The sequence below is a fragment of the Oenanthe melanoleuca genome, chromosome 1 (assembly GCF_029582105.1).
Source record: "Oenanthe melanoleuca isolate GR-GAL-2019-014 chromosome 1, OMel1.0, whole genome shotgun sequence".
NCBI classification, from domain to species: domain Eukaryota; kingdom Metazoa; phylum Chordata; class Aves; order Passeriformes; family Muscicapidae; genus Oenanthe; species Oenanthe melanoleuca.
The window spans coordinates 78,587,850-78,615,800 of NC_079333.1; the positions used below are offsets into that span (position 1 = coordinate 78,587,850).

Consider the following 27,951-nt stretch of genomic DNA (forward strand, 5'->3'; position numbering starts at 1 on the left):
GTTCAAGATGAAGTATTTAAATTACCTGCTTGGCTTTGGCTGGTTATTACCTTCCTCTGGAGTGTACTTTACCTTTTTCCTTTCACTGTTGCACAAGCACTGCTTTCAACATCTCTATGTGAATGTAAGGACATTACACAGCTACTCTGTACACAGGCTAATGGCAAACTTAATATACCTACTGCAAGTGGTTCTTACATCCTGTGTGGAAGTGGCAGCTCCCTGTAGTGTAGGCAGGTCATTTGGTGTAAACCCTGCCAATCAATTTGCTGGGGAGCAGGGAAAGACATTTTGTCTATATAAACACATTAATCAGGTTTCTTTCTGTATCAGTGCCTTGCAAGGGTAGAGATGATGGGCTACCTCCCTGTGAGTATATGGCTCAAGCTTTGAAAGAGAAACCAAACATGATAGTTAATTCAGCAGCCCCTGACAGGGACAGGACTTTTACACCCAATCTCCCCTTCAGGACAAGGTTTAACCAAAAGAAATAGGAAAAGAAACAAATGCAAGTGTAGGTGTTTAAGTGGAATTGCAGTTTCCCTATGCTGTACATTCAATATGAACTAATTTGTGATGTTCAGTTTTGGTTTTTTTAAATATACAGCTTCCCTTAGTCATGCAGCAGCGATTTCCAATGTGATGCAGTTTAGGGATGTAAGAGGCAAACAATAAATGAGACTTTTAAAAAAACCCCTATTTGTTCTCTGTCTTATTGAAACACTCTGAAATTCATTCATTTTGAAAAGTATGGGCAGGAAAACATCTGCATTTGTAAAAGAAAATACTGGCATCTAAAACTTACATTATTTTTAAAAGGCATTGGAAATAACATTTGCACCCTTTGAAGGGAGAAACAAATGCATTTGTAAGGAAATTTTACATTTAAGATTTTGTTTCTCACAACTATTAGATTTTTTTGAAGGCTTTAGATGCTATTTGTGTGCACTAAGTACATAACACTGCACAGGATCACAATGTTGCAGAGGTCTACTTACAGTAGCAGTGCTGAGCTCATGAAATGGCTGATTGACAGACCACATTAATAGTTATAATTTACAATTATGATTTTATTTTCCATTTTTGTCTTGCATGAGGTTAATTGTATATATTGGGATAGTTTGGTGTTACTGATTGGAAGATCAAAGTGCAGATTTAAACACATTCTCAATAGCTGGTTTGTGGGCATATAGAAATTACAGTAAAATAACTGGGCATATAAAAATTACAGTAAAATTACTGTAGCATTATACAAGAAGCCTGTCAGCCTACAGGAAATCATTATAATGAAAGAAGTTCCATAGTAATGATAAGAAGTAACAGTTTTATTCTGGATAAGAGGGCTTGTCTGACATTGTGAAGAACCTCTTAGCAAGGTTTAAGCACTTCAAAATAGATGCTTGCCAGGCATTGTGGGTTTGAACAAAGGGAAAAGAACAAATTTTATTGATTTTTCTCCTTTTTTTTTTTTTTCATCTGCTCCATTTTAAGTGGACTTTAAGAGGACAATTTTATAGGTGATTATATTTTCTTACAGGCTGATTTAAAGTACTTGTCAGCAGGATCCATAATTTTCTTTCAAGTTGGGGTATCAGGTGTGTTTTTGGAAAGCTGGGTCATTCTTCAATTGTAGTTATTTCCTCAGCATGATGTTTTGTTGGTAGATGTACATATTCTGTCTAAAGAGAAAGAAAATTTTGTACCATGCAGTAAGTTACAAGTTGCTGTTAGTGTCATTCTGAGCATTAGTTTCAGCAGTACCAAAGGCATCCCATCTTGGTCCTTTAATACTTAATAAATGATTGCAAGGCAGGAGAAAACAGTTTAAAGGACAGAAAAGAAATGTTTCAATATGTTTGATCAATACTTGCTGTCAGCAGGAGGAAGAACAGATGCTGATTTAGACACTGGACAACATAAGCTGGACAATGGAAGGAATTTATTCAGTCAGTATTGCCTGAATTTTTCATATATAGGCATTAGATTTAAAAAAAAAAAAGGGGATAGTACTGGTGGGGGGAAAGGTTAAAAAGCAAGCTTGCTGTTGTACTGAGGGTGTGTTGCAGAACATCAAACTGGTGTCTTCTGGGGAATTTTTTTCTCTAGGAAAGCTGAAGAATGGGTAAAGCACTGCAGGGCTTTGTTGACATGGTGTTTTGGACTACTTTACAGTTCTCCAAGAAAAACTCACAGAGGGTGTCTTGCGAGTTCTTGGAATATATTTAACTCCAGGCAAGAGGTGATAAAACTCAGTATTGGTGAGAAAAGCTTATGGGGGGGAGAATGAAAGTCATTGATCTGTAGTAAGATGAGCAAAATAAAATGGACTAGAGGAGTGCAAGTTGCCTGATGCAAAATTATTTGGTTGGTAGGATCTTAAATAAAATTGGGGATTCTTTAACATGGGTGTTTTGAGAATGCAGTGCAGAAAGTTAGGTTTTTTAAATCATGAACTTTTCCAGCAATCTAGGGAAAAGTATTGTGTAATAGGAGAAAAGGATGAGAAAATGTGAAAGGTTGCTGAGTAAATAGAGGCAAAATGAGGTGATGCAAGCTTTAAAAAGGTGTGATTACCAAAGGATATTGCAGGTTTCAAAACAGCTAATAAATCCATTAGCTCTAAATGTCAGGGAGATTGTTTGGTTTTCAGTGGAGGAGAGCTTTTGTAAATACTTTTTGTACTTTGTTATTATTTTAATAACTTTGAAGAGTTACAACATTCAATCAGTGTTAAAAGTACTGAGTTTGGGAGAAGAGGTAAAATAAAATTAGGTTTCAAGAGTAGATCAAACATGCCAGAATCATGAGAATTATCTTCACAGCTGGTTGGCAAGTGTGAGGTAACAACATGAGGGCTTCACTTAAGCCTGGCAGCTACTGCTGCTGCACTGCTGCCTGCATGGAATTGTCTGTGCCACATTTACAGACCTCACCCACAAAGCCTCTGGGTTGCAGTGGGGTGGTTACACTGTGTTTGGTAGTACACACAGGAATTTGGAAGCCACTCAAGTGTAGGAAAAGCAAGCAATCAGCATGCAATTTTCCAAAAACTGCTTGTTATTTTCCTAGAAATTATTGTTTAATGTGATGGATTGTGGCTGCTGCTGCTCTGCAGCCTGGTGGGTAGTGACATACCAGGTATTTATGACTTAAGGTGTATGAGGAAACCTAAGTCACATCCTACCTGCTCTCTATGAAAGCCAAAGGTGCTAGGACCAAAGACAAATTAATCAGGGCAACAAGCTCTCATATCTAATTTTGGTATTCAATTACCAAAACTAGAGAGTTTTATTAGTCAGAGATTTGGGGAATCTGTAAAGGATTGAAGGAAAGTTTATGTGTCACTTTTGTGATCCTCATTGGTATTGCCCACTGAATTTTAGGCAATTAAAGACTAACCTGATTTACTGACTTCAAGTATGTCTTTGCTTTAGCCAGCTGAAAGAAAGCATCCTCTCACTATGCAGTCACCATACAAACCACTGCTCAAATGGATGGATTTGAGAAGCATGAATGGTTTGAGGCCTGGTTGTCATGATGTGGGCAAAAAGACAAGAGTTACTTGCTGTTGACAGTATGCAGGTGTGTAAGATAGTGTAAACAGAAAAGGATTAGGGGTAAAAAGTAATGGATTTTAAGTGCACTAAACCAAGCTATTAAAAAGGCTTTTTAAAAGGAACTCTAAATAAACACACAGAATAGGCTGCACAGGGATGCTACAGTATATTTATACAATTTGCACAAAACACTGAAATTGCTAACCCTGTGTTGAAGAAGGGGAAGGTTAGTTTAACTTAAGTCTTTCCAGCCCTGTTGATTTGCACTGAGTGTGACTGGATTTTTACATGGGTATAGGTCAGGCTTATGAAATATATATTCACATTAGATTATGACCATTGATGTTTGAAAATGCTAAGGGAAAATGCATCCTTACTTAGGTTATTTTTAAAATATGAACAGCAACCTTGCAAAAAAGCTGGTATACAGAAAAATTATGGGTCTCAGTAAAAGTGAAAACTCTGGTCTTAAAATATGTCTGCAAATACCTCCAGGACAATCTTTTGTTTTGGTGTTGGCATAGAGCATTTCAGGTTTCAAAGCAGCATAGCTTTCATGACAAAATTTGTTTCAGACCAAATATTAACTCTTACTTTTATAAGTAGTTCTAGTCTTTGGCCTGTTGTGATTTGTATTTAACAAATTTGACTGAATTGAGAAGAAATCATACCTGGATATCTTCATCAGTTAATGCCTTGAATTTATCTCTTGGTTGTGGTATGGGAGGAAATAGGTTCTTGAAACTGCAGCACCTTTAGAAAAGGTAGAAAGGGTAGAAAAGGGGAATGTGGAGAAATTGAAAATACTGCTAATATAACTTAAACAAACATTTTGTCTTGTAACTTAAGGACATTTTTTTACTTTCAAGATTGAATATCTGTTGCTCTACAAATTAAATGAGAAATAAAATATTTTCAGTGGAATAACTGATGGGTAACTATTATTACATTTACACTTAGCATTTGGGTTATTAGAATTTATTCTGTGATTAGAATCACAGTAAATATGTTATTAATAAATTACTTTGAGTAAATCATGTGACATAATTTTCACCTCTGAGTGACAAATTTTATCAAATAACAATACATTAATTTGGATTCCCTCTTGCTGTACTGTATACAGCCAATGGCTTCAAAGCAACCTGGATGTTAAATGCTTAAAAGTAAGAACAAGCAATCTTTTGTAGGGTCTGGCAGAATCAATCACTTGATAACTTCAACACTTTTCCACTTAGTGATTTTGCATGCCAAAGGGACATCCAGAGCAATCCTGGTGATAATTCTTCATAACACTAGTAATCAGATTATTTAAATTTGCAGGTAGGAAAGCAGGAGGCTGGAGGAATATAGATATATATAGATATAGATATATATATCTATATATATCATATAGATATATACTCTATAGATATCATATAGATAATACTCTGTCAGTAGTGTCTACTGAAAAGAGGTTGATTTACCTTTTGAAAAGACAATACAGGAGAAGTGTAATTGAGATTGTTCCAAGTGCAATCAGAAATAAAATCACAAAAATAAAGTAATCTTTCCCTTCACCTGAAACAGCCAAGAGAAATATTTTAGCATGTTACAAAGTTACCTTTGTGCCTATATGATGAAATGAATGTGAATTTCACTACATTTTTTTTAATATTCTAGAGGACTTCAACTCCATTTCATTATAGAATTTTGCCAAAAAATGCAAATGGACTTGATACATTTTAAACCTTTTCAAATACTTAAAATTAAGAAAATTAAAATTTAGAGAATTTGTTAAAAAATCTGGGAAAAGAGAAGAATAAGCAGTTGCAGAACAATTAATAGAGCAAAATTAGTGGAAAAGGTGAAAAGAAAGATGCAGAAGGAAGGAGATGATATTCAAGGTAAAAGCTTAAGAGAACTGAGAGGCAGCCTTATCACAGGAGACCAAAGACAAGAGTGGTTCTGTCTCAGTCTGTTTCTGTAGCACCTGCTGCCTTCACAATCCCAACTAATCAAAGGCTCTGCTGCCACAGTATTGCAGCTACTCCTCCACATTAATAAAATCCAGTTCCTCCCATGTAATTGGGTAAAAATTAAGAATTTATTCATTTCTGTGACCGTGAGGAAGAAAGGCAAGCAAACAAGTTAATACTAAAAAAAATAAAATAAAAACCATAGTCTTACCAAACTCAATGGGTTCACTCCATTCCCCCCAGTTTGAGCTCACAAGACAGTTGTTTCCACGAGCTCTGATTTTCAGAGTGTATATTTTTTTCTTATTGTAATCTTGGAATTCATATCTTTCATTATTCACCTAAAAGGAAAATGATCAGACTCTGCCTTTCACCTCATAGGCAAATATTAAGGTTTGAGAATAAATTTCCTAATACTGTTTCTATTAAAAAAAAATATATTTGTATGATTTTTTTTTTAGATATTACTATCTTGCCAGCAAAACTCTCTGGTTTTTTAAGGTTAAATTTTTTTTAAGTCTATTTTGTCTTTGATTTCTTTTATTATGCTTTATGGACACTTTTTTTTGTGTGTGTGTATGTGTGTCCATGTTTGTGGACAAGGAAGAAAAATCTGAAGAAATCTGAAGAAAAATCTAAAGAAATCTGAAAGACACAAAGTAGAAATTTGAGAATTACCCTGTAAACTCCTTACAGTCTGCATGGGGATTAAACAGGCATGGATGGTGTCTGTCATTGCTAAAAAGGTTTAATGTTCTTGAGATAATGCAATAACAGATATATAATGTTTGGCCTCATGATTCTTTATACAAAGTCTGGAATCTTTCAAACCCTTGCAAGGCTTAGGAGACCACTAATTGTTCAAGGGAAGACTGACAGTATTTATTAAATTCCCCAAGTTTTGAAGATTGTTGAACTCCCTTTGCCCAGCTGTCCTGAGCTATCAATGGTAGTATTCCAATGAGAAAGAGTGCTTCAGATTTTTAGCAAAATGTCACATCTGTCACAAACAAAATGTATTTGTGCAATAGATGGAATGTATGAGGTTTTGTGAAATGCATGGAAAATTTTGCATACCCCATCCAAAAGGGATGTATTAAGTTTATGTTTAAAGATATCACAGGAACATATTTTTCTGAGTTCTTACTGCCACACTGCTACAAAACCTGTAGTTCTAGAAGTAAGTGTATTTTCTGTAATGATATTTATATCATTAACTAGGCAAAAGCACAAATTTCTATGTGACAAGAATACTCACGTGAAGAAGCCTTTTCTCTTCTTTGGGCTCATCCTGCAAAACAAAGACAAATCTTCATTTTTATTATTTTCTTATCAATCAAATATTTCTCTATTTTGTTCTCACTTTATTGCTTTTGAGGATAAAAAGTTATTTTAAACTGAAAAATCAGTCAGATATTCTCCAGTAATGTCTCAGAATAACAGCATTTTATTCAGTTTTGTGTTATTTAGCAGTAGATGTGAGAAGCTGTATTTGCCACTTAAGGGTATTTTTATACACACTATGCATTCTCATCCATATCCAAATTATGCAAGCGATTACATCATCCTACAAACACAGCAGATCTGGAAGCTGTGATTTCACAATAGTTTGATAACCTGGGGCAGAAAATTGATAGAAATTTGCCCTCCTTCCAGTCAAAGTCTCTGTTAGACTTATCCATGCCCAGGGGCTTTCTGTGAAGAGCTACTTACACATCCTATGCAACAAAAATTTAATTAACTGAAGTCAAACATTGACCTGGATCAAAGAACCTGAGAATTTTAAAGGAAAGAATAGATTGAAAAATGAGTGAACAAATTCAACAACAGAGACTTTTAGCAATGATCTCAGAGAGCACTGAAAAGCTGGAGCCCTGGAAACATCTATCATGTGTAATATCAGGATAGCCAGCGTTGTGGAGAATGGCTTTTAATGAACAAATGAGATTTAATGATGTGTTGCTTTACTGCAGTTGTATATTTATGTTTAAGCCTTAGATCTTTCCTGTAATGGTCTTGTGGCTGAGCAGTTGCTACCATGGTAAGCTCCTGAGCTGCAAAAGTTCATGAGAGGTGGCACATGAGATCAGCAAAACTGTAGCAGGAGGACACTGCAGCTTATGAGAGAAAAATTAACAAATAAAAAAGTCAGAAATTTACCCATTATAGATATGCATAGCATAGGTACAGTGCCAAAGGCAAACCAAGAAATTGTTTTTACCTTATTTTGTATGCTAATTTCATACTGAAAGCACCCTGCGTCTTCCTGACGACTTGGAAAGGGTGGATGCCACGTAATTATGCAATCTGCTGAACCTCTGGGACAATCAGCAATGACATTTAATGGAGCAGGAAGTATTTCTGGGGAAAAATGGAATAATTAATATAGACATTCAGTAAACAGCTGCAGCTCATGCCTTCACAACAAAATGCATGAAGGTGAGGCAGCTGAGGTACAACTGTGTGCTGCTGGTGCTACCTGAACTTATCTGGTAAAGAGCAGGAAAATCCCTTACCAAAACTTGAGAATTTATCACTGCAGGTTTTGGACCTCTGAAGTCAATGAAGTTTGTGTAAAGAAAAGGTAGGAAAGATTTTGTGTAATTCAGCAGTGCAATCAGCAGGGTGCCATTTTCTTCTGCATCTGTTTTCCAACCGCACATTGACAATGCAAGTTTCCACAGGAAAAAGGAAGGAAGGTTTTGGATGTGTGGCATTATTCATGATGCTTTCAAGGCATGGGAATTGCAGTGCCTATAATATAGTTGGCTCAGTGTGACCTGATTTCTCTTGGAGTTTGAGCACCTAGCTCACAGAGGTACCCACACATTTTACTAGCACAGTCCTAGTTTGGAAGCTGAGCCCTCACTCTGGTTTTAGGACATGTAGCTCTCATGGCTCTCAGAGATTAAAGGATGGTAAAATAAGGCCTTGAGAAAGGTGGCATTGAAAACCTAACCATTGTGTTTCATTACTTGGAATCAATGACTATGTCCACACCTCTTCTCTCAGCAGTTTTATCCTCCTGCCTCTGCCTTTGGCTGGTTTAGGCAAGTTTTGGAGCTATATTCTGTCAGCTGTTGGAAGCAAAGTCTGCCCTGCAGTGCAGGGTCCTGCAACAGCTACAGACTTTGTTTTAATCTGCTTTTCAGAGAAAAAATCCCCACTTCCTGATTTATAAAACAGTAATAAAAAAAAATGTTCAATTGCTTACCAATTTTATACAGGTCAATGTACTCATCATAGAACTGGATCAGGGAGTCTTTGCTAGACCCATTCACCAGGAAGTAGGCTTCTTCAAGCCCTTTTCTCACATTTTGGAAGATACATCCCGTATTTCTGAAATTTTCATCTTTAATGTAAAGCTCACATTCCATCTCTTCTTCATCTCTGCATACGGCAAAGTATTTTAGTTAGGCATGGGCACTGTGATGTGCTGAATGAGAATTCAGAATTCCCTGGACCAAAGAGACCCACTTACCTTGACTCTTGCCAGTAGAGAAAATACTGTGTGTCTGCTGGAGCATCCCTTCCTGCCTGCCACGTGCAGTTCATGAGGAAGATGTCATAAATCACACAGGAGAAGTTTTCAATGGCTGACCCTTTCATGCCTGCAAACACAGGAATATCCATGATGAGGAAAAATCATGTGACTCCTCCAAGCTGCATGGCACACACTTGGGTATGTTAGACACTTGTAAGCCCAGCTAGTTATTGCTTGGTTTAGGAATGCCAACTGAGAGAAAACTCTACTCTCACTCCACCTTTACTGCCTCTGAACTGTTAAACCTGTCAAACTGTTAAACCTCCTTAGATCTTTCCACGTTCATGTGGATGAGAGTGATTTGTTCTTTTGCTTTTCTGGAGCACACTGAAATGGGAACCTCATTTCTTTTGAAGGTCCCTCATGGCTGGGCTGTGCAGGCTTGCTCTGCCCTCTTCTCTTTCAGCCACTGACTCCAGCCCTCTCCAGTGCCAGTGAAGAGGGCAACCTTATGGAAGAACAAGGGAATCCTCTGAGGGAGCTGCACACATGGAAGGTAGGGCCAGCTAGGGGGGAACACCAAAGTTTTGTGAGTCCTGGTTTGTTTTTTGAGGGTCACCATGAGTGTTTTTGCTGTCAAGTGTACAGGAAGAGAAGAGCAGTGAGCATTTCTCTGCCCAGACAGGAGAAAGCTGCTAGTCCATCACCTCTGTCATGTCTGAAATACCCCAATTACACACAGCTGCTGCAGCACTGGGGGCTGGGGAATTTTACTGGAGAACTCTGAACTGAGGAGGAGGGGGAAAATGGGTCACAACAAACTCACCAACAGCCTGGCAGAAAAGCACTCAAATAAATAAGTGCTAACATCTTAATCTGTAACAGCCAGAAGAGTTATTTGAATCCACCCTTAATCCACTGTAGTTTATTGGCATTTTGGAGCCTTAGTATGAAAGAGAATAATGCAATTATGGACACATTTGTAGTAATACATTTTTTGCAGAGTGATGGACACATTTAATAGAGAACTAATAATTTTAACAGAATAGAAAAAAAAGTTTTTTAATAGAAAATACTGCAGTTATTACTCTGTAATTGTTTTCTAAAGCAAAGTTTAACTTTGAAAGATTGCAAATGGATAAAACCTTAGCCTGACCATATACATTACCTGCAGGGAGAAAGCTGCATTGTTTTGAGATATTTGTGTTTGGCACTTCAATGTTGAAGGATACCCCTTTGTGCAGAGGCTTTTGTAGCTCCTCTCGAAAGCTGCACAGTGGACTATCCACCTGAAAAGAGAAGATGCTGATATTTTACTGCTCTGCTTTTCCTCTTCTGATGTTAGATGAGTCTGGCTATGGAAGTACAGCTCAGGAATACAATTCCATGTATGTGTATGTTTTTGGCTCAAGAGCTGTCTCTCTCCTTTAGCACTCAAGGGTGATCTAGAATGGAACTGAGGGGTGAAAAACATAGCTCCACAAAAAGCTTTGCAGCTCAGGGGTTGGATACTACACTAGTGTGCAACTATTTTAGGAGACTAATAGTATCTCAGTGGCATAACAGAAGATAGAAGTTACATCGGGAGCCACAAAGCAATTTAATCAAAATATTAAGCAAAATTAAATTCCTCATCTGACCTGTCCAGGGGTTAAAAAGTGTCCATGGTGTTATACATATAATCTTCAATAAAGATGTGATGTGTCTCTAAGGCACCTACTTTGCTGGGCTAAATGTACCATCTCTATCTCTGTTGAGCTTCCTATTTTTCTCTTTGGATAATGTGGGTTTATAACATAACCTGTGCTACAGGCATGATCCACTTTACTAGGAAACAAGTGAAGAACTTAAGATAACCATAATCTACAGCAGTGATTCTGGGATTTTTTTTTTTTTTTTTTTTTTTTTTTGTGGGGGGTCTCTTCCTCTGTCTCTTTAAAGTCTCTAGAAATCTCACTTAATCTCACTTAATGTCACTTAATCTCACAGCCCCTTTTGCAGCAGCTACATCCCTACTCATGATTCAACATAGCTGCAGTTCAGGCTATCACTTTCTTTCTGCTTTGGTGTCAGAATTTCAATTCTTTAGTTTGCATTGGGTACTTATCTCACAGCAAATGTGCCCTGGCATTGCTGATGGCTTTCCACAGCCCCTAAGATATCTGTGACATTCAATTTTTTCAAAATAAGTGAAATTGCTGAAAGTTGCAATTATTTATCCCACTGAAGAGCAGATTTACCTCTATGCCTGCACGTTCCATGTCGCTGTTCACAATGGTACATCTGTACTCAGAGAAATTCCTGCTGCTCTCCCAGGACAGTTCCATTTTTCTCCAGTCCACACTCACATTTGTAATAGGTGATTCCTGTGCATCTGCTGAAAGGGTTGCAGCATAAATTCAGTAGGATATGCTATTGCTTTTGTTGAATGCAGAGGGTAGTGTCTGTCAGGCTTAAGATAGCAATTTCCAGTTCCATTGCAAGTATCTCTGATACATGAAGAGCTCAACCTTGTTTCTCAGATTATATCTGCAAAAAGATACTTACACTCTGTACACTGGAAGTCAGCATGCAAGGGATGAAATAGCATCATATACCACCAAATCATACAAATGAGTCCAAGAGTATCAAACATATTTCCTCCTCTGGAAAGAGATAGTGGAACCTTCAGAAAGAAAAAGGAAAAGATAAGAAAAAAAAAAAAAAAGGAAAGGAAACTCATGTTGACATGTATTTTTGTTTTACAAAACTTAAATTTTTAAAAATATTCTTTAGAAAAGCCAAGCAGAGGGTGTGTTTCAGGATGTCTGGCAGGCACCTCTTCTTTGAAAGAACTGAATAACCATGATACTGCCTGTAACAAAGTGGCTTGAGATGAGGCCACAGACTCTCATGATGATAGACACACTCACTGCATTCAGTGCAGAGACCATGGTTTACTTTTCCCCACATATACCATCATACACACCCTGTGAACATCACAGTGCTGTGCTTTGTGTCAGTAGCTAGAGTGGTGTTGGTCACACACCAGTGTTTTGGCTGCTGCTGAGCAGAGCTGGCACAGCATCAGGGCTGTCTCTCCAGCCCCATCCCACCATCCCTGCAGAGGCTGGGAGGGAGCATGGCCAGGACAGCTGTCCCCACAGACAGGGACATCCCATACCTTATGGTGTCGTGTCCAGCAATAAAACCTGGGGGAAGGAAGGATTGGGGCAGGATGAGGCATTTCTGGTCTAGACATTTGACTTCCCAAGCAATGTGTACTGCAGCCCCCTGTCCCAGGGAGTGGCTGGATATTTTCTGCTGAGGGGAAGTAGAAAATAAGGAAGAGGGGGAGTGAAAAAGAAGCTTGGTGGGCAGCTGGTGGCCATCCAAGTTCAGGGCACCACAGTATTTTTTCCTGTTTGCTATCACAACTGGGTCTCCACTTTTCAAACTACATAACTCCCACTGTTAGAGGTTTGCATCCGTACAGAACAGTCTACTTCAAATTTTCGCTTGCTTCAGAGTCAGAAAACAAGGAGTCAGATGTTCCAGATCACTGCAGGCAATTTAAATTACTAAGGAAGTGTGAGTACCTGCAAAGGGGAGGTTCATTCATGTGGTGTGGAGGACTGAGCAAAGCTAGTCAAATACAGGTATCAGCCCTTGTCAAATATTTCTCATCTTATGTAAAATTTTCTTTTTCTCCAAGGAGGTTAAAACTCTTTAGAAAAGATTTCTCTATTCCCAGCTTTTTTTTTTCTTTTTTTTTCCTACATGAAGAAGCAGCTCTGATTAAATTTTTGTTTGCTTTAGCATTGTCTTGCTAGCAGGTGGTACTAAGCATAAATCTAAAACTGAATTAAATTCTTACAAACTCAGGAAAAAGATAAATGTGCTAATATTTTGTTGCTAGTCAAATCTTCTAAATTAATGGTCACTTCAGAATGTTGATATCAAACTGACTCCCCTTGTGGTGAAAGCAAAAACAGACCCTGATGTTCCAAGCAAATCATTCTGTAGTTTGATATTTTCAGAAGGCATGTCACATTTCCTGGAAACTGGCTTGATGTGACATACCCATCATGGTCCCCAGGACTCCAGCTGGGCCAGGACAGAGAGACTCTTCACTTAACCTGCTTATCTCTTGCAGCATCCATATTTGTAAGTCATCATTCTACAGTAAGGATGTGGCCAAGGCTGCTGGGAAGTGATACAGAAGAATCTCAAGTGCAAACAGTATGGAGAACTGGCCATCAAATGCTCTGTGAGATATTGGTCTCAATAGTTATTTCCACTTTCCCATGCTCTCAGGGACCTCCCCAGTAATGCACATGGGAACCTTGAGACCTGTTGTCCTTCTAGTCAGCCTTTTAATCATATTTTTACCCATTTTGGCCCTTCTGCCCATTCACTCAACATTTTCCCCTTCCTTTCCTCATCTTATGTTCCTTTTCTAGGCATTTGTTTTCCTATTCTTTGGCAATTGTCTGCTCACCTTTATTTTAATTTCATTTTTCTGGAGATCTCTCTCTGTTCTGATTGCTCCTGAGCTTTCAAAATCTCCCTCAAGTTTCCTACACATGACTGCAGCCCCATAGTGCAAGTACCCTTCAAGCTTTCTCATGGAAATGCTCATCTGGGACACTGCCTCAGGAATCATCCTGTGTGCTTAGAGAAGTGTTTGCTGGCATCATTGTCCCCCCACTCTGGATATGTCTTTGGGCATGCAGTGGGAATAGCAGGGCCTGTAAGCATTCACCTTCCTCATAAGAAATGGCCATTCCAGCTGAATGCCCCATCGCATAGCCAGGCCCTCTCTTTTTCTCTGCCTGCAGGCAGGATGAGTGATAGAGGAGGTGGTAACATAGAATTTATTAAGATGAAAGTGCCCAAATTGGATTATTTTTTCTGCCTTTCTTCTTTCCTCTGTCTCCCCTGGCCAGCCTCAGAAGTGTTTCTCTGCCCTGCTACATATGGGAGAGCCCCAGGGTACTCAATTTCCACATCCTTCAACTCTTATTTTACTCCCTAGCTCTCTCCAGGACAGTTTGTTATAAGCCCAATCTATCCACCTTATCAATGTGTGAGAAGTAAAATACAGTCAGGTAGTCTGTAGTGGTTTCTACAGAAAGCATGCACTAAATACTGACTTAAGCATTACCAGTTCTTATCCTCTATTGTCCTTGCTCTTAGGCTGTGAGTGCAGAATGGTACCAGAAAATGTCACCTGAGACCACTGACTTATTTGCTTCATGGTCTCTGGAAAAATTACTCCTGCCTATGACAAACTTCCAGAAATAAAACTTTGTATTTTACTCATAGGGTAATGTGAGGATAAACTGATACATTGGCTAAGCCTTCCTGGAAGCACTAAAATAAAAAGAGGAACTTCACAATGCATACCAAGCAAGGAAATATTGCTATCAAATTGCTGCCTAAATACAACTATTTCAGTTTTTAGATCAGTATTCTGACTCCTGTAGAGGATACAAAACTGGGAGAAGTGGGTGATATGTGACTATTTTGCTTCAGAGGGAGCTGGGGAAGCTGGAGAAATGGGATGACAGGAATCTTTTGGAATTCAGCAGAGGAAGGTGCTGAGTCCTGTGCTTGGGGACTGGCACCTGTCCTGGGTGAGGCTGAGATCCACCTGGAAAGCAATTCTGCAGAGACAGCACAGGCTGACCACGGGCCAGCAATGAGCCCCTGCAGAACAGAAGATCAGAAGCATGAGTGCTGCCAGGGGGTCAAGGGAGGTGCTCCTGAGTGCTGGGTCTTGTTCTGGGATCCCCAGAAAAAGAAAGATATGGAGCTGCTGGAGGGAGCCCAGCAAAGATGATTAAGGGCTCTGACATATGAGAAGAGGCTGAGAAATGTGGGATTGCTGATCCCACAGGGATGAGGGCTCAGTGGGAAGTTATCCATGTGCACAAATACGCAACAGTGGGGAATGAGAAAAAGTCAGACTCTGCTCAGTTGTGACAAGTGACTGGACAAGAAGCAATGGGCAGAAACTGAAATAATGGAAATTTGATTTAAACACAAGAAAACACCTTTTATTGTGAGGTAGTCAACTACTTAAACAGGTTTTCCAGGAAAGCTTTGAAGTCTCCAGTGTTGTAGATACTGACTGGACAGAGCCCTGAGAAATCTGCTGTAGCTGACCCTGCTCTAAGCAAGGCTTGGGAAAGGAAAATTTCCAGAAGTGCCTTCCAGCCTCAACCATCCCATGATTTTTGAAAAATAGATGTCAGGTTAAAAATGTCAAAATAGTGCCATAGATATCATAGACATTTCATAGTCTTGCTTGGATCTTGCAGAAATCTTTAGAAATTTTGCATATACACATTTCTACTTTTAATCAAATAGGCAAAAGAATCCTCAAAATTTTCTCAGGAATTCCTTAAACTCAAAGGACACTAATCCAGATTTTGTACATGTGCGAGTATGACTGTACCTAACTTAATTCCTGGCAAATACTCGTATCCTGCAAGAAATCTTTTGTGGAACAAAAAAAAATCAACACAAAACAGAGAGAGACATACCTTCTCTTGAAAAACTCTCTTCTTTTATCTTGTTTTACTTTGGTTCTCAGCAACAAGGACTCTTTAATGTGCACTTGTAGGCAGATGCAGAAATCTGTATGTGCTTTGCTCTGCCAGTTAGCTTTGTTTTACTGCATGACAGCATTAAGCAACAAGTGCTGCAAGTTAGGAAGCTGCTCAGTTTATCATTTCCCTTGTTGCTTTTGAGCTTCCTTAAGTTTCCTGATTGGCAGATGTTAACAACTTCACATGAAGAGATCATGCAACTAACCCTTCCTGTTATGTCAGATGAGCTAAGCATTAATAGTCACAATGTGCAAACACATTACCCAAAAATACATAAATACTCAGGGGAATCAGAGTATGTCAACATGCTCATAGAAATACCACTTCTATAAATGAACAGATTTTCATAAATAATATGTTCTGGAGATAATAGCACTGCTGTGTGACTAGTCCATGTTTAAAGTGATTGCCTGTATGTGTTGGTTATGGCCCTGCACTAGCCCAGGTTCTCCTTTAAGGAAGATCAGTCCTTAGCAGATATATACAAACAGCCAAAAAATTCTGTCTTGTATATTTGCAGGCAAAGAAATGCCAAGGAAAACACCAGACCCAAATTTCTGAGCTTTCTTATTGCCCAAGGTTGTTTTGGTTTGGTTTGTCTTAGGCTACAATATCACGTTAGGTGAAAAAGTGTCTGTCTGCAGAAATTAAAAGAAAATCTCCAAAGCATTTCCTGAATAACATAATGTCACATTTGCAAAAATCTTTGCAGTCATGCAAATATGAGAGGCATAATCCATTCTGTTTGCTTTAACTTCCACCAACTTCAGATGTGGCTCTGACTCTTAGTCACTTCCCCATTTGCTTTACGTGACATCTGACATGCAGTTATGTAATCTGCATGTAATAGATTTCTTTTTTTCTTTTTTTTCTTGCTGTTCTTGGATGTTTTCAGCAAGCAGGATTTTAGTTAGCCCCTACCTTCCACTGCCAACACAGGCACAATAGCAGGAAGGTGAATGTGTTTGTGCTCAGATCCACCAACTGCTACTTCACAGACTTCAAATTTTAAATGTCTTTGCTTTTCAGTCCACTCTGCTCAGTCTTGTCCACCTTTACCCAGTGATGCCTACTAGAAGAACATGTTACTATTGTTTTCCTTTTCAAATCCTAGGGTGAAAAAACTAGGTGATGAAATGAGTAACAGCTTAGTCACAGCACATGTGAGGCAGGGCTCAGCTGCAGAATTTTGTCTCTAGAATCACATAGCTCAGTCCTTATCAGCTTTTTAGTACCTTGGGAATAGCACATGTATGTTTCAAATGTTCTACTCGCTAAAGGACTTAATTTACTTATTCTATGTAGCCTAAAGAAACACATCCAATACATGTGTAGTCGCAGTTCAGTGTGATCTGAAATTGTCTATCCATCAAATATGCTCTACTTGAGTATCACCACCCCCCTCAGTGGCCACTGCCACCTTGAGTAACTTTCCTAAAGCATCATCCATCAAATATGTCACAGATATTTGTGATGCAAAGTGTGTGTCAGTGTGCCTGACTGATTTTGATGAGAGGATTTGCATGCTGTTGTGATGGCATGTCTGGAGAGGTTCTAGGAGATGTGAAGGTGCTATCACAGTATCACCTGGCCAGCACCTCCAGGCTGCCCAAACAGTGGCTGAATTAGTTTTAACTGATCCTTTTGTAAGCTGTATGAGGAGTGGCTCACCATCCCTGGAAGTGTCCAAGAAATGACTGGATGTGGCACTGAGCTGCACGGCTTAGTTGAAGAGATGGTAGTGTTAGGTCAAGGGTTGGACTCAATGATTTTTGAGGTATTTTTCAACTTTAATCATTCTGTGATTCAATGATTTTGAACTGTAACCTGGACTAATTTAACAGGTTTCTGTCTGTAATACCTTTCCTGAATCTGTTAAGTATGTTATCCTTTTCTGGGAGAAAGCAGGAAACAAATGAGGAGCTTGTTTAGGTTCTGTTTAACAAGACCCCAGTGCCATCTCTTGAGTGTCTTGATTCTGTTTTTATTATAGTTCACTATTCCCTTCCTCACACTGAGCCACTGAATGGTTGCTCACAGCTCATGGCAAGGTTTTGGTGGACTGGAGCCAAACTGTGCCTCACTCTGGTGTTTTTGCCCCAGAGGAGAATTACTGCACAAGGTTCTATAAACCAGTGCAGTTACAACCCCATCACTCTTTTAACAAGTTATTGTGAGAATTTCCACTCTGACCACTGCTGCATACTGGGAAAAACACAAAAATGGTTTACAAGTGTGTCAAGCACGAATTCAGCCTCTTTTAGAAATTTGCTGTGTTGTTGTGACCTGCTGCAAAAAGCTTCCCAGGTGAGTCTTTGACCAAAAGGTAATCATTAACTGTGTCAAAGGCAGTAGGTGTGCCAAGAGCTGTTTGTGTTCAGCTGTGGTATAAGCTGGGGAAAGTACAGCTCTGGAAGGCTCCCCAGCACTGGAACATGTCCAGGAACAACTGTTCCCAGCATTAGTTTGGCCAGGATTTACAAGGAATGTCCTGAACAGCTCCTGGACATAGTCCAGGGGTTAGCTCAGGCCAGGGCTAATTTCTAAAGGTAGTTTGTATGTATCCACCTTATTTAGGGGTTTAAGAAAGTATGTCTGAACTCTTATGTGTAAATTGGCCCCTGTGCAAGAAAATAGTCCCAGGAATGTTTAGTCTAATAACAAAACATCTATCAAGTAGCAACGTTCAAATGTCTAGTGTAAAAATCTGAGCGAATCTCATTTTTCTATCTCATTGCCCATATGTACTTGAAGAGCTCCAAAAAAACTTCTAGTATGAATTGGCCCATTTTTGACAGTAGAACAATGGAATTCAGCCATCAGAATTTTTAAAATTACACTCATCTCAATAAATTAATTATTAATCTTTTTAATACGAGACAGGAAACCAATTATTTTTCCTTAAGATTAAAACGTAACTAAAACTTCTTGAATAAAATATTTCAATCATATTTACAAAAGAGAAGATATCCAGTAAGGGCAACTTATCCAAACAGTTAAAATTAGCCAAAACTAAAAGCAAATACAATGGCATTCAAAAAGATTGCATGTGAGGTATCATTCTCTCTTGGCTGCATCACTGTTTTCTACAAGAAAAAAACAGAAATTGAAGAAAGCCCATTATATGGTTCCAGGCTTTACAGAGGGATACACAGTTGTCTATGAAATGCACTTTCAGACTCTTCCATTTTTCTTGGTTATCTCCTCATGTCAGCAACTAATACTATCTCTTCATTTTCAGATATAATTGACTGAATTTTGCTCTCCATCAGCTGAAAGGAAAATAGAAACTTCCATCAGTTTTATACATAATGTTAGGTTAGCCTCTGCTTATGCACAATCCTGAGAGTATTTAATCTGTTTTTGCTGTGTGTGACCACCTGTGCACCCCTGAGACTGGAATGGGAGAAACCCTGAGGTTCTGAAAAAGCACTGCATTTGACTTTCCTTAAAGAACTCACTTGCTGATTATTTTTTTTCTTCTTCAGAATATGGCAAAGAGAAGAATGATCCTCTATAGTATTTCTTATTATTTAAAAATTAAGCCAGTAGGGTTATGTGTATGTTTCACAATTTAATATAAAAAAAGAAAGTGAATATACCTCTGGATTTGTATCAGCCTGTGTAAAAAAAGCAGGTTTTGGTCCTGGGATCTGTGGAAATGCTGCCTTCCAACAACCAGTCCTGGAAATAAAAAAAGTATTGAATACAAAATTAAAATTGAATAATCATAATGTGACAACACCATTGCACCCTTGAAACAGCTCTTATCTTCCTCTTCAGTCTTATACATAAGACTCAACACAGAATGAACAGATGTCAGGAAAATATTAATAATTCAGATGGTAATAGATTCATTTTTCATTAAAGATCTGCTAGTAGTAAATTTCCTTCTTTGACAGAAAAACAAATGTCCTGCTGTGTCACTACAAACAGTGAGAAGTGGGGGTAAAAATGTTAACAAGTTGAGAGAGCTGTATCTTCTCTGAATTACTGTATATTGCTATGCAAAGTTCATCATATAGCAGAATATACTCTTTCTTTCTAATTCTGTTTCTTACTACTTATGTGGCTTATTTTACCTATCCTACAGAGACATCTCCACCTTATTTGTTTAAAAACTTTGTGTTACACACACACAGAAAAAATAAGTGTATAAACTGAGTTTACCTTTTGCAGAAAAAGATTGTGATGATCGCCAATAAGGGTGTTGCAACCCCAAGTAAAATCCATACTGAAGAAGATATCATTTCCTCATTTCCTGAAAGGGAAACATTACAAATTAGTAGTAGTAGTAGTAGTCATTTAAGGAACAGATCATAGAATTGCAGGACATAGAATAGTTTGGGTTGGAAGTGACCCTAAGAGATCATATATATAATTTCAGCCACTCTGCCAGAGGCAGGGATGCCTTCCAGTAGAGCAGATTGCTTAGAGCCCCAGCCTGGCTTTGAACACTTTCAGAGATGGGCCATCCACAACCTCTCTGGGCAACCTGTGCCAGTGCCTCAACACCTCATCAGAATGAATTCTGTTTTTTATCACTTTAGCAGAAATGTCTGATGGGAAGAATTAACATTGATCCTATTTTTTCACTCTCTGCAGTAACAGGAGCCCACTACAGCTGCAAAGGTGTAATTTTTAATGTTTCTTCCAGTGTTAGAATGTTAAGAAGTCGATTAAGTCTCTTCCTACTCTTCCCTTTAGTGTGGTGTGAAGCAAAACATTTGCCAGTCCTTCATACATCTGTAGGTGTGGGGCAATGTGTGAGGTAGACAGGACATCACTGGGGAAGAGTAGGCATGGATTTGTTCTTACCAAACTCAACAGGTGCACTCCATTCCCCCCAGGCTGGGTTCACGAAGCAGGCACTGCCAGCTGCTCTCATTCTCAAGATATACTTCTTTCTTGTGTTGGATCTTACATATACATTTCTATTTCTCCCTTCCTAAAACACAAAAAAGCCAAAACCACCAAAAACCCCAAAAAGACTGTGTGGCTTTTCTTTGTTCCATTGCTGTGTTGACAATATGCATGTGAAACCAGTGGAACTTTCAAGAGGCTGTGAAAGCATTGCTTATTAAAGAAGACTGCTGTTACAGAGAAAAAGAAAATCATTATTATTATTTATATAATATATACACAAATATGTATCTCAAAAATAACCTGACTCTCATTAAACTTTTTACATTTAGAAGCATTTCATCTTTTACACTACAAAAGCATAACCTGTGTTATGGTTTGATTTACTGATAATTTCCCTAACCACATAGGTAGAAAAACCTCTTGAACCATCTCATTTTAGTACTGCTACAACTGCGTGATTTGAGGAATAAGGTGTCTGTGCTCCTGCCTCAGTCTCTGCATTATGAATTTTCAGAAAAAGCATAACTTTCTTGCCAAATCTGCAAAATAAGTAGATGACTGCAGTACTTAGTGCTACCAGAATTTACTCTACTCTTGCTCTTGGAGACTTTTGCACAGAGGTGGGATGTGCAAGAAGCACTGATCAAAAGGAGGTGCAGCATACCTGGATGACAGCCTCCATCCCAAAAGGGCTTTTGTGGTCTATGTTTTTCATAAACAAAATGGAATTCCTAGGAGATAGTTTATCTTTTCCCTGCTGTCAGTGATGTGTAACTTCAAAGTCTGTTCCAAATATTTGAGAAGGAGTGTGGACAATATAATGAAAAATGGGAGATTTTTCAAAATACTTACAGAAAAACAATGAAGTTCTGCCCCTGAAAGTATAATAAATTAATTATGCCACGATGATTTAGCAGTTTGATGCATTCATGAAATCCATAAATAAGGTTCCCATAAAGCATAGGACACTGAGCACATACTGATTTAAAGGTATTTACATACTATTTCCTTTTCACAGTTGACAATGAAATGAACATGTATTGCTGATTAATAGAACAGACTTACTTGTATGGAGGTATATATGGGTTTTCCTTTAAGATTATCCTGTAAATTGAAAGGAAAAAGAAAAACAGCTAACTTTATTTTTATCATTGCTTGCTTTATGTTTCAATAATAAATAATTTTTATCTATTGTCCCATTTTTTTTCTGCATTCTCTTTCTTATGTACCTCATGGTTTGTTTGGAAGACCTAGTGATTTGTCTAACATTTAGTATCTAATATCTAATTCATCTACAATGCCAAGTTTATATAATTATTAAATCTGCTATAGAAAGATATTTGTTTTCCCTGTCATCACAGTTGAGATACCAATTTTATTTCAGATTGAAACACAAGGCAAATGAGATCTAAATGAAAACTATAAGTTTAATCTTACACACACCAGGAAATTAAAAAAAAAATAAAAAAAGCTGTGAAATAAACTTTTTAATTCACGTCTAATGCTTTAATATTACAACAAGTGTCACTATATGTAATTGCAAATATAATGTAAATATTATTTTGTGTTCTTTTAGATGAAAATATTTGGTACTGGCATGGATTCACAGATATTTTACGTTACTCTCCATTACATTTTAGATAGATAGATAGATAGATAGATAGATAGATAGATAGATAGAATAAAATTTGCTCATCTTATTTGATTAGCCATAGTAACTACCACATAATGTACTGACCACACACAGCTAATGACTGCAGACTATACAATCTCCATTAGACAACTAGTTATGTATCTTTGTAATTATTTTTCAATGCATCATTTCAGATTAAACCAAATTAATCCAGACTTACATTTTCAAATAATTGCAAGCATGCTCATGTAGCATCTGAACATGAGGCAGTTTAGCCTGGAGAAGAAAAGGCTCTGGGGAGAGCTTACAGCACCTTCCAGCACATAAAGGGTCCTACAGGAGGTTGGAAAGGGATTTTTCACAAGGGTATGCATTGATAGCACATGGGGGATGGCCTTAAGATGAAGGGAGTAGGTTTAGATCAAATATTAGGAAGAAATTCTTTACTGTGCTGGTGGTGAGGCACCACAACTGTTGGAGGCTTGTCCAGTTCTGACAACTGGACTGAACACACAGCCATGTGGTTTTTTGAGCACTTCATGGGATGGTGAATCCATCACTTTCCTGAACAGCTTGCTCACCACCCTAATATTCCATTTAGACCACCCCTAGTGCAACTTGAGGCCATCTCCTCTTGTCCTGTGGTTTGGTTCTTGGGAGAAGAGACTGACTCCCACCTGGCTACAGCCTCTTTTCAGGTGGATGTAGAGCATTAAGGTCTCCCCCGAGCCTCTTTTTCCAGGCTAGACAGCCCCAGCTCCATCAGCCACGCCCCATAAAACTTGTGCTCCAGACCCTTCACCAGCTTAGTTGCTCTTCTCTGGACACATCTGAAGTCTGGTGTGCAGAAAATCAGGCAAGTGCTCCAGGTGAGCATGGCAGGACATGAAGATTGGGCCTGATCTCAGAGGCTAAAGGGAATTACACAAAAGGTAGAAGAAGGGATTTGGGGGGAATACAAAGATGTCATCTGCACATAGAGGAATGGAGTCAGGAAAGACAAAGCTTAGCTGGAGTCAAGACTAGTGAGGAAGGTGAATGCAAGAAAGTTTTTTATGAGTTCATTGACAGCAAGAGAAGCTATGGAGAAAGCAGGCCTGTTGCTTACTGAATTGGGTGAGCAAAAGACATAAGGGAGGTAGAGGTATTTGGTGCCTTTTTAGCTCAGTTTTCCCTGCTAAGTTTTGCCTTTGGTTTTCTCAGATATCCTGATTTTAAAGCCTTAACAAAAAACATCACTGAAGAAGAAAACTTTTTCAAACATGAAAAAGTGATTGAAATTATGTTACTCATGGTGTTATTTTCATCAATTTTTTTTTTTTTTTTTTTTTTACTCCCAATTCAAGTAAAGTTTAAAGGCTGACTATAATACATTTGTTGGTCATAGTGTATTGGTAAAAACCCACAAGTTTAGACCTGTCAGTGATAAAGCAATACATTGGGCAGAAGAAATTTTTATGGGTAAATCTTAGAAACATATGATTACAGTTGCATCTTATAACTGTCAAAAGAGCCTACACTGCTCAATTGCTGGAATAATTGCTGTACCTTGCCATAATTACCTTGGTGAAAACTGCTTATGATGATGAAAAAAAGTCAGAAAATTCAGACAAGATGTGAACTGAGTATTCTTTATAAAATGAGTATTACATGTATTGAAATTTCTTTAACACTATGTATTGCTTTATTGCAACAGACTTTTATTTCAATATCAGTTTTCAATAATGTCTCTTTGTTGCAACAGCCAAGGGATTCAGAGAAGTAATGATGTTCCATGGCAGTTAGCTGGGCTTGCAGAAAGACTCACCTGTGAAATAGTAAACCAAACACAGAGCAAGAAATTCCAAATTTCAGAAACCTAGAGAACGCCTTCAATCAGCCACTAAATAGGTGGCCAAATCTGGCTGTAGTTCAGAAAGATTTTTCCTTTGTAGTCTCTGTCTGCCACCCTGTGGCCTTTTAATGCAATTCTGCTGCAGTGTTTTACATCTGCTCTTGCCAAAAGACTTGTGAAGTCAAGGTCACCCCACCACTAACCTGTCCTTAATCACACTGCCTTTCTGCTTCCTCTCACATTTATGTTCTTTCTATTTATCATTATAAATCTTCAACTTTTGGACAAATCTTGATTAACCATGTTTCTCCTCCAGGACTGTTCCAGACATCCAGTGTATCTCCAGCAGTGTCTTACTCAAGGAGACAGGGATTAAAAAACAAAAATGGAGCAGTATGGAATAGCAGGATTTGGTATGGACCTGAAAAGTGCAGTCACAAAGGAATAAAGTGCTATGTGTGGGGAAGGCTGCATCATAGAAGAAGACTTATTTTCTTTTCACTCATGTGTAAATGTAAATATATTAATTAAAGCTAAAGTGAAGACTTTCTTACCTTATACTTTATGTTAATTTCATATTTAAAACACTTATCTTTGTTAGAATGACTTATTTGGGGTTGTTGCCATTGAATCATGCAATCATTTTTAATTTCATCACAGTTGACTGTAATATTTGATGGAGGCAAGAGCTTTTCTGAAATGATATAACCAAAAATTCAAATAATTGAAATCACTTGATCTCTTTTTGATTTGATGAGAGTGAAATTGCAAGTAACACTTCTATGAAGAAAGATGCTAGTTTGTACCTATTTTTCTTAGGGTCTATTAGAAATAGTTGAAAGACTAAGTTTCATAAATCATGTACACAGGATCATAGAAAAAAAAAGGGACTAAGACAGGGAATAAGATATAGCAGCATACAAAGAAACAATCCCCTCCATTTACTTTTCTAGAGGAACAAGGTAGAACACTGCCTTCTTTTTAAGAGAATGTTTATTATTGCAGATGAACTAGCTGCTGCTATCCCTGAAGTAAGAAATTAAAAAATCTTTTTTTTTCTCTAAGCCTCCTCAGGATGCTCTGTGACATGAAGGTGGTGCCTTCAATGTGAACTGTGCACTTTATTTCCTCCTTGCAAAAGAAAGGCAAATTTAAGAAAGACATTCAATTTTTAATAGCCTAGACAATTTCTTCATGTATTGCCCCTCTCTTCACAAATGTAAGCAAAAGTATGAGGGCCTTTATCTTTTGATCATTGCCATTGCCACTTGATTATTGAAACAGCAAAAGACAGTCACTCATGGCAAAAAGGGTGACAAAAGGCTGATAAAGTTTAATATCAGCTAGAATGTTATTTTACATCAGTCTTTAGGGACAGCCTGGCCTGTTTGTGATGGGCTATTTGGTCAAAGAACAATCTTGTTTTATCTGCCATGAGTGACATTACAGCTCAATATCTTCTTATAGAATGAAGCCTTTTTTGTTCACTCTTTTGGCACAATACCAGGACCAGTGTGACATTTCCAGTGAGACTTTGCTGCAGTAACAGTGACTGCACAAGATGCTTTCAGGCACAGCACCACATGTAAGGTATGTTGTACATGACTTAATTCATTTACTCCAGGGTATGGTGTCCTGTGTGTCCTCCCCACTGGCAATGAAAAGCAGAAATCAGTGCTCAGATAAACTTTAATAAGTCTCCTTTCTCCTCTTTTGAGTGTTATTTGGCCATCACTGAAAGGGCAGCAGGGGAAGGCACAGTTTTTTAAAGTCTCATGGACCTTTGAGGAAAAACCCAAAACTCATAAGGGTAGGTTGCTAAAGAACCTGAGACAGAACACAAGTGTGGAGCTTTCCTTTTTAATTCCCCTCTTTGCCTTCTGCTTGGGGAATAGGTTTTCTTGAGGAAGCTACAGTCTCTTACTCTCAACTCTAGGTGAGACAGGGTACATGGCTCTTTCTTGGGATAAATGCCCTGCTATGTTCATACAATAATTAAATTATTTTCATTCAATAATGAAAATAAAGCTGAAATAAATTATGTACTTACCAATTTTATACAGGTCAATGTGCTCATCATAGGACTGGATCAGGGAGTCTTTGCTAGACCCATTCACCAGGAAGTAAGCTTTTTCACTCCCTATTCTCACATTTTGGAAGACACATCCAGTATTTCTGAAATTTTCATCTTTAATGTAAAGCTCACATTCCTTCTGATTGTCCTCTCTGCATACAGCAAAGTATTTTAGTTAGGCATGGGCACTGTGATGTGCTGAATGAGAATTCAGAATTCCCTGGACCAAACAGACCTGCTTACCTTGACTCCTGCCAGTAGAGAAAATACTGTGTGTCTGCTGGAGCATCCCTTCCTGCCTGCCACGTGCAGTTCATGAGGAAGATGTTATAAATCACACAGGAGAAGTTTTCAATGGCTGACCCTTTCATGCCTGCAAACACAGGAATATCCATGATGAGGAAAAATCATGTGACTCCTCCAAGCTGGAGGATCATGGCACACACTTGGGTATGTTAGATTCCAGCTAGTTATTGCTTGGTTTAGGAATGACTTTTTTTTTTTTTTTTTTTTTTTTTTTTTTGCTAACACTGAAAGTTATTTGCCCTGATGGAATGGAGAATTTTTTATGGATAAATCCTCCAAAGATGTAATTATAGCTGCAGCAAAACAATTTTTGTGACAAAAAAATCAGGTGATCTCAGGAGCACTGCATAAACTTTATAGACATTCATTGAATGACTGCTATTTTAAGGTCTAAAGATTGTTTTTCTATCTGCTGTATACAAGGTTAAGGATGAATAGATGGCAGGCAAGTGGGTAAATAGCTGCAAGCAGAATATATCAAAATAGGTCACAGCAATGTCTTATCAACTCAAGTTACCCAATGCTGAATGTGGTAAGTTTGCTGAGGGTGTTAGCTCATGTGCTTTCAAGGATGTAGATTAGATTCAAGGAAGAAAGCCCTTACTGTGAGGGCAGTGAGGCAGTGGAACAGGTACCCAGAAAAAGCTTGGATGCACCACCCTTGGAAGTATTTGAGGCTGGGTTTGTTGGGGCATTGAGCACCCAGGTGTACTGGAGCAGGTCCCCAGAGGGTTTGGGACTATGATCTTCAAGGCCCTCTCCAACCCAAATCATTCTGTGAATATGATTCTATGATTGAGGAACAGTGTCTCACTTCTAAAACTCAGTACCAAACCCAGAAAAAATTCAAAATTGTGTCTTGGATCTTTCTTAGCATGCAGAAGGTACTTAATTTATAAAAAAAAAAACTTCATTCATCTCAGTTCCATATATTCCTCTGACAGCTTTTCAGATTTTGTCTGGGACATCCAGACACCCCTCCAGTCTTGGACTTCCTAAAGATTCAGTAAATACCTCAGTAAACAAAACAGTTGGAAAGAAAAAGACGGACCTACCTTTAATGTCAAAATGTCTTTACTTCTTTTATCTCTCTATCATAGTCTTCAGGTTCAGAGAAGATGGAAAGACTGTATTTTAAAAGACTGTATAACTATAAATAGGGCTGTCTCCCTTGCTGTTTGTTTTTTGGGGAACCATCTTAGCATCGGAAGCGTTGCGAAATAAATGTTCATCACTTCCCCCCTGATTCATAGCAAATTTTGTAATTGCCCAATTTGGGATTTCTTATAACATGAACAAGAAGTTAGCTTGTTGAATTTCCCCTTTTGTTGCACCAGAGTGTGCTGGTGTTTGGGAATCCAGAAAGTGCATAAAAATATTTACTTTTACAGGTATTTCTTTCTAGCTCTAAAAAATAATGAGAAGTAGAAAGCACCTCTCCATACAAGCCATCTTTGGGGGATGGAAGGCGGGGTTTCTCCATGTGCTGAAAGGCTTTGTTTCACAGAAGACAATGTAATTTGTTTAATATGGAGATGTAAACTCCATGTAAAGTAATTTAATTTCTTCACATTGCAATTGAAGCATCATTAGAAAATATGACATTTTTCAAGCACCAAGATATGTCAATATTTTCCTCTTACAAC

General features: G+C 38.2%; 2 protein-coding genes across 5 annotated transcripts; both read right to left on the minus strand.

The window, feature by feature from the left end:
- Positions 1-1,303: 1,303 nt before the first annotated feature.
- Positions 1,304-15,680, minus strand: LOC130254223 (granulocyte-macrophage colony-stimulating factor receptor subunit alpha-like). Of its 4 annotated transcripts, none has more exons than XM_056493581.1 (12): positions 15,527-15,680; positions 11,544-11,661; positions 11,237-11,370; positions 10,165-10,285; positions 8,994-9,123; positions 8,727-8,902; positions 7,734-7,873; positions 6,771-6,803; positions 5,724-5,853; positions 5,021-5,114; positions 4,229-4,310; positions 1,304-1,679 (listed from the first exon to the last, which is right to left on the minus strand). In XM_056493581.1, the coding sequence occupies exons 2-12, from the start codon at positions 11,629-11,631 to the stop codon at positions 1,617-1,619; spliced, it is 1,191 nt and encodes a 396-aa protein (XP_056349556.1). In that variant the 5' UTR covers positions 11,632-11,661; positions 15,527-15,680; the 3' UTR covers positions 1,304-1,616. The 4 variants fall into 4 exon arrangements, with proteins under 4 accessions (XP_056349556.1, XP_056349548.1, XP_056349563.1 ...); XM_056493573.1 differs by having other exon boundaries at positions 11,237-11,373; XM_056493588.1 differs by lacking the exon at positions 5,021-5,114 and having other exon boundaries at positions 11,237-11,373.
- Positions 15,681-18,445: 2,765 nt separating this feature from the next.
- On the minus strand, positions 18,446-27,505 carry LOC130254256 (granulocyte-macrophage colony-stimulating factor receptor subunit alpha-like). The gene is made up of 9 exons (XM_056493623.1): positions 27,361-27,505; positions 26,243-26,372; positions 25,976-26,151; positions 24,480-24,619; positions 21,524-21,562; positions 20,411-20,540; positions 19,763-19,853; positions 19,195-19,276; positions 18,446-18,864 (listed from the first exon to the last, which is right to left on the minus strand). Exons 2-9 carry the CDS (start codon positions 26,368-26,370, stop codon positions 18,790-18,792), a joined length of 861 nt encoding a protein of 286 aa, XP_056349598.1. The 5' UTR covers positions 26,371-26,372; positions 27,361-27,505; the 3' UTR covers positions 18,446-18,789.
- Between the last annotated feature and the right edge of the window lie 446 nt (positions 27,506-27,951).

What these genes read in the sequence shown, in the direction of transcription:
- LOC130254223 (XM_056493573.1), bottom strand. Translation starts at nt 11,631, where the DNA reads ATGTTTGATACTCTTGGACTCATTTGTATGATTTGGTGGTATATGATG. An exon ending in GAGTGAACCCATTGAGTTTG is followed by an intron (nt 5,115 to 5,723) that starts GTAAGACTATGG and finishes TGGCTGTTTCAG; the next exon opens with GTGAAGGGAAAGATTACTTT. An exon ending in CTGTATTGTCTTTTCAAAAG is followed by an intron (nt 4,311 to 5,020) that starts GTAAATCAACCT and finishes CCTTTTCTAAAG; the next exon opens with GTGCTGCAGTTTCAAGAACC.
- LOC130254256 (XM_056493623.1), bottom strand. Translation starts at nt 26,370, where the DNA reads ATGAAAGGGTCAGCCATTGAAAACTTCTCCTGTGTGATTTATAACATC. An exon ending in CATTGACCTGTATAAAATTG is followed by an intron (nt 24,620 to 25,975) that starts GTAAGTACATAA and finishes ATATCATTTCAG; the next exon opens with AAAAGCTCTTGCCTCCATCA. An exon ending in AAATTAACATAAAGTATAAG is followed by an intron (nt 21,563 to 24,479) that starts GTAAGAAAGTCT and finishes TTCAATTTACAG; the next exon opens with GATAATCTTAAAGGAAAACC.